General features: G+C 43.4%; 1 protein-coding gene across 4 annotated transcripts in view; it reads left to right on the top strand.

The window, feature by feature from the left end:
* Nucleotides 1–389: 389 nt before the first annotated feature.
* The window catches only part of SLC9A8 (solute carrier family 9 member A8), a 27,357-nt gene continuing 21,240 nt past the window's right edge, over nt 390–6,506 (top strand). The window contains exons 1-3 of one of the 4 annotated variants that reach the window (XM_062642213.1): nt 390–489; nt 1,088–1,266; nt 4,141–4,221. In XM_062642213.1, the coding sequence (XP_062498197.1) occupies nt 482–489; nt 1,088–1,266; nt 4,141–4,221 (268 nt within the window). In that variant the 5' untranslated portion in view covers nt 390–481. Of the gene's footprint in view, nt 490–947; nt 1,267–4,140; nt 4,222–6,506 lie in introns of those variants that run through there. The other 3 variants (XM_062642214.1, XM_062642212.1, XM_062642215.1) reach the window with 3 other exon arrangements.

The raw sequence follows: 6,506 nt of genomic DNA, 5'->3' as shown, positions 1-6,506 counted from the left end.
AACGATGGCTGAGGGACAAGGAGCTGGACAACGATGGCTGAGGGACATGGCAGCAGGCAATGATGGCTGAGGGACGAGGAGCAGGACAACGATGGCTGAGGGACATGGCAGCAGGCAATGACGGCTGAGGGACTCGGCGCCAGGCAGCGATGCAGAAGGACACGATGCCGCGGCCGCGCGGGCAGCGCGGGAAGGTGACGTCACGCCGCAGCACGGACCATGGCGCCGCCACGCACCGGCAGACTAGGACAGTCCGGCGCGCGCGCGCGCCAACGCTCACGTGACAGCCCCCCCCCCACTCCATCACGCACCCGCTTGAAGGACGCGGGCTGCAGGCACCGCCGCCCGCGCATGCGCAGCCCTCTACCGCTGTCGTACCATAGAGACCGAGGACGCTCCGCTAGACCGTCACCCCAGAGCCCCGGAAGTGGCGGCGCCGCCGGAGAGCGGAGCGAGGTTAAAGCCGGCGGCCGACAGCAAGATGGCGGAGTGAGTGCGGTGGCGGGTGGGGGGGTCGGCCTGCTGCCCTGGGCCCTGCCAGCATGAGCGCTTCTGCTCCGGAGCAGGGCTTTCTCCCTCAGCAGGGGCTTGCGGCGGGGGCAGTGTCCCAGCGCCTCGGTGCCCGGGGCTGCGGGCGGTCAGACGTGCAGCGAGGCAGCCCGGCAACCCCTGTGCTGAGGGGTGCAGCGCGGGCCCCGGCAGGGCGTCTAGGAGCGTCCTGCCGCGGGAAGGGAGGCCGGCTCTGAAGCGGCTCTGTAGGACCTGGCCCGCGCAGTCCCGCTGCCCCTGCCCTTAGCCTGACACGGCGGGTTTGTCACCCTCGGCAGGCGAAGTGGGCCAGTTTGTTCTCTGTGCCAGGCTCTACCTGCATCCCAAGCGGCAGTGCATGAAGGACCTGTCAGCTCCGTGAATATGAGCTTCCAATATTTGCCTGTGATCAGATATCACTTAAAAAACCTTTAATGTGTTGGTCACTAATACAAATTCAGTATGATTTGGTGATTGTTCCATGTGTACATGTCTTTAGGAGACTGTTTTTTCGTGCTGCTCCCATGCAGTATAATCACATATTATATTATCCTGACAGATCTGCAAATGCCACCCATGAAGTCATCAATGTCACCCTTCACACCACGCTGGCTGCTACTACCAAACTGGTGGTACCTACACCTGCCAAGCCTATCCTTCCAGTTCAGACTGGAGTCCAAGCACAGCAAGAGGAGCAGTCTAGTGGCATGACGATTTTTTTTAGTCTTCTTGTTTTAGGTGAATGATGAACTGAAAGTCTTTTAATCTCTGTTAATTGTATGCTATATCTGAGGACATAGGTCAGCTTTCAGAATCATAGCACTTTATTTCTCCTCTGGTTTTTCTCTCTGAAGTGGAATGTTGTACAGGCACAGGGATTTAGAAAGTTGGGTATGTAACTGCCTGAACCAGACCTGTAGAAAGCTGAGGTTCCTCCAAAGCAAGCTACACTGAGAGACTTTTCTGTGACAGACAGGTCACTTAGTCTTCTAAGTGGTCATTCTTTCCAGTAGCAAATGGAGAAAATAATAGGTATGGAGTTGACAGCAATGCAGAAACTTCTGCAGATCAGTTGGGTTAAAAAAACAATTGTCTCCTAGGAATAACTATCATTAAGTGTAGCAAAAAGTAGGAGGCTTCTGATTATTTCTAATGTATCTATTTTTATTCAAAGAGGGTTAATATTTTCTCAGAGATCAGTGGCATATTGGAATTTGGACAGAAATGAAATACCAAAACAAAATGCAGCAGATCAGAAAACTTCCGAGATTAAACTAAGATTTCTGAACATGTGTGTGTTGTGGATTTTAAAAAGGCCATTCATGGTAAAATTGTAGTCTGAGGACTTAAGAGCAGAGCTGTGATTTTTTTAGCTCTGTTCCAGCCTTCTTATCCAGTCTGATAATTTAATGGATCTTAAAAGCATCACCCTCAGGACAGGGGAGTTTCCTGAACAAAGTAATGCTGGTATGAAAGCTTATTGTTCATGGTTATTCCCATTCACAATCTCTGGATTAGGAGTGTAGGAAGGATGAAAATGAATGTGTGTACCATACTCTCAAGCCTGGATGTCATGAGCTGTACAATGGCCTTTAAAATGTTCTATACTGGAATACACCCAGGAGCAGATCCGTTCTGAGCCGGGTTGTGTCAGAGCCAAGCCTCAAATACAAAGTGCCTGAAGTAACGAGTTATTCTCTGACCCCAGATTTCTATGGCTGCTTTCTCTGTTCTAACAGCACTTCCCTTTCAAAGCCATACCTCTGTTCTTCTGTGTTCATGTGATCTGTGAATTCCCTTCTGTTTTGTGACATGCTTTTACTATGCTTTTCCTTAAGGGGACACTCAAATGTTCTTTTAAGCCTGTCCGCTGCTTTTTGCAGCCCCTTGCCTGACTGTTATACTCCTGATACATGCTTGCCAGATACAAACTGAGCAGTCTTACACAAGAAATCGGTGATCAACAGCTAAAGAATATATCAGGCTGCCATAATATTTATGGTGGTGGGAGTTACTTCTTAGGCTTTTTGTTTTATTGCCAAAGTATTTAAAAGCTGGTAGAAAGGAGCTGGTGATGAGATCTGCTGAATATGGATCTATCCCAAAGATAGGGGAATAGAACACAGGAATACTAGATGTCTTTACTGGATGCATATTTCTTATATTCAACAAGCAGGAAATTGGTACAAAGTCAGTAATTCTGATAGGTGACTAAAAACTGCTTGGGATACATGATGAAGGTATTGCGGTTGGCAGCCAAATGTCTGAGTTGCTTCTTAGTCTGAACTGCTGCAGTTTCTAGTCCAGCACTTTAAAGTAAACACCAGTCTGAGTCTGCGTTTTTGTACTGTAAATTCTGGTGTTTTGAGAACTGATTGATCAATATCATAGAATGACAGAATAGTTAGGGTTGGAAAGGACCTTAAGATCATCAAGTTCCAACCCCCCTGCCATGGGCAGGGACTCCTCACCCTAGACCATCTCACCCAAGGCCTTGTCCAGCCTGGTCTTGAACACTGCCAGGGATGGAGCATTCACAGCCTCCCTGGTCAACCTATTCCAGTGCCTCACCACCCTAACAGGAAAGAATTTCCTCCTTATATCCAATCTAAACTTCCCCTGTTTAAGTTTTAACCCATTATCATAAAGATTGGTGGGGTGGAAGTAGGGTAAATATGTGGGGAAAGGAGCCCTGACAGTCTTTATGAATGAAGCCATCCCTTCTCACCACTTTGAACCCAAAGATTTGGCCCTGAACAAATTACATGCCAGTAATTGAGCAAATGTTACTGTTTCTCATAAGTTCTTGCTCAGTTTGTAAGCCAATCCATCTATTCATGTGCTCTTCAATTATATGCTCACTATGTTTTGTATGAACTTGGAGTACAAGATAACAAGTGGGAGAATGCAGGTGTCAGTGTGATACACATTCCCTAACGCTGTATTGGAGAGCAGGACAACTAAAAGCAATACTTGTATTTGCGAGGCTTGTACTTCTTTGTGACACTATATTTTCTAAACCATTTGCAAGTGGCTGTTTGGTTTTGGTTAACTAGAAGGAGCTGTTAAACCAAATCACTAAGAGAAGCTCCAAGAAGCTGAAGCTAGCTCTGCTTTAGGAGGAAGCTGGGCTAGATGACCTTGAGAGATCCCTTCCAATGTGATTTTTCTGGCTCTGTGATTATCCATTTGGGTAAAGGCCATCTGCTCAGAGGGACTCTGATGTGAAAGTGTATAGCTTTGAAATTCTAATTGAGGCCATGTGTACATATGTGTTTTATTTACAAAATACAAAATGTTTAAAAAAAAACTATTAAAACAGTGTATCTCAGAGAAGGTTTTCTTGTAGGCTGAATTGATCTCTAGTAATATTGATATTTTTAGAAGGTAATTTTAAGTGTGAAAATTTGCCTTATTTATTCTGTCATGTGTAGATCCATTTACGTCCTTCAGTGAGAACTAGGCTTGAACTAAAATTTGGTTACTTGCATTGGTGGGTTTCTACTAAATCGTTAGAAGTTTTGCTGCATGTATTTTAGAAATACTACTTAAAAGTATATTTTATTCTCTTCTAACACTTCTAAATTTACAATTTATTTTTTTCCCTCACAGCTATCTGCATCATATTGGTGCATTTACTGATAAAATACCGACTTCATTTTTTGCCAGAGAGCGTGGCTGTTGTCTCTTTAGGTGAGTAACCATGACATTTTTCTATTGTATTTGTGTTAGTTCAGGGACTATCAGTAATCTCTACATGAAATAATGCTTTGTTGTGTGCTAACCATCACTAGAAAGACGCAGCAAACAGGATGCAGTGAAGAGAGCAACCAATTCACAGAATTAAATTCATGGAAGAAACCAAGTGCAGACTGGCCCAGTAAAATGACACATAGGGATGTCACTACCTAAGTACTTTGGCAGCTTCCTCTATTGTTGGCTATCCACTGTAGGATAAAATACTTCAGCATTCCCTGGAAGCAAGAGTCTGGCCTTCTCTTTGAAATAGAACGTGTTTGTATTAGTTGCAGTAGCAGTATGTCTGATTATGTTATTTTAATCTGACTGGGGACTGTAATTGTATCCTGAAAACTCACCTCGACTGCCAGATACTTAACTGTCCCTGTAGTACTGTGACAAGAGCTCTTCCTATGCCTTGAGCTACAAGAATGCCAGCCTTAATGAAGATCAAGTGCTTACTTAATTTGAATTAAATTTGGAGTATTCCTAAGCCTGTAGTTTTATATTAGGGTAATTTCATTTGTTTGTATGTTGTGGCTCCTGATTTATCAATGTGTAAATGAGGAGGAAATCAGGCCAAATGCATTTATAATTTTATCAGCATACTGTCTAACATAATATTTAAAGAACTTGGTCTCACTAATCCCAACAGCAATTTTTCAGCTGTCTCTAACTTGTTTGCAAGAATCTGTGGTATTCTTGCTTCTATTACTAGAGACATTTCCACTGACAGCCACTCTAAAAATACAACAAAAAGAGAAAGATGCTTAGGTTTAATCCTAATGTAATGTGAAGCAGTGTAATACTTGCTGAGCAGGTTGATTTTTCTACTTTCTCCTGGGCTTTGCTGGTACCTTCTCTCATATTTCATTACTGTATTTTCACACAAATTGAGAAAATCTTAGACCTGTTACCTAGCAGAAAGAAAACCATGTTTTCCTGCAAGCTTGACTTTCTGAATTTTCAGATAAATCTGATGCAGACCACATCCCATTACTAGCATAGAGAAAGTATTGAAGCTTAAAGAGACATTAACTTCCAAGGCCATATTGAAGTTCTGGTATTTCTCTACAGCTGAAAAAGTAATAAGCTGTAAAAATCTGTAGCGCTGGTATGAATTTCCTGGGCATTGCACTCATACCTTATCTCTATAGGAGCAGCATCCACCAGGCTTTTGTGCATTTATGCTTCTGTTTACCACGGTATGACATAGATCAGAGCTGCTGCAGATCATCCTGACTTCAGAGACTAAGCAGTGTTTGATTCACTAATTGACACACTTCTCTCTCCTTCCATTCTTACATTATTGCTGCAGACAGGTGAGATGTCTTGTGTAATACATCTTCCAGTATCTTGAAGGGTTCCAAAAGGGCATTACCCTTCCTTCAGTATCCTTCCTCTTTGTACACAAAAATCCAGGTTAAGGGTGTTAACATGTTTGGTTTTCAATATGTAGCACAGCGCAGCTGTAGTCTATCTCCCAAACCAGATTACATGGTACCAGCAAATGCAATTCCACTAAGTGAAGGCAGTGTTATACCCAGTAGCAACCCAACTAACAGATGTCCTGTGTCAGTTAAGCTTTATTTATTTAGTTTATTGACTCAGTCATATTTAAACTACTGTCAGCTCTGTTGACAAGACATGGTATCCCTATAATCATTGGAATTGCCAGCTAATTGCTGGTCAGTGAGCCCCTGTTACTGGTAATGATCTACACAGCTGCAAGAGCACAGCTTGAGTTTCAAGTATCCAGTTTGCTAGCAGTGCCAGAAGTGAGGTGTGTCCTATTTTGACTAATAGATTAAGTAAATGTTCTCAGGCAGTTGTTGAAGGCTAATAAATATGGCAGCAGAGAAGTTAAGTGTGATTTTCACAGCTGTGTTTCCTCCCATTGTCTAAGTTGCTCAGAAGCTTTAGGTTTAGGGTTTCTAGGGCATGTTAGTCCCCTGGTGGACAGCAAGGGAGTGTATTCTCTTAAAGCTGGATTTTGATCTTCATCCTTAAAAGTTACTGGAATTTTATTGGTAAAAATAGTTGCCAGAACAGTTCTTCTCTTTGATTTGTTACTGAGTTTTAGCATGTTCTCAGGGAGAATAAAGGTTGGTTGTAATAAGAAAATTCCTGTAACATTTTCCAAAGGATGAGGCTTAGATTAACTCTCACAGAGTTAGCTTTACGGTTAGCCTTTTGACAGAGCTGATCTAGCTGATTTAATAGATGGAGCCAGCTGAACA

Source organism: Pezoporus occidentalis, unplaced genomic scaffold, assembly GCF_034315485.1.
Source record: "Pezoporus occidentalis ecotype Australia unplaced genomic scaffold, CSIRO_AGI_Poc_V1 ctg70, whole genome shotgun sequence".
NCBI lineage: Eukaryota > Metazoa > Chordata > Aves > Psittaciformes > Psittacidae > Pezoporus > Pezoporus occidentalis.
This window is presented reverse-complemented; position numbering and strand designations above follow the sequence as displayed.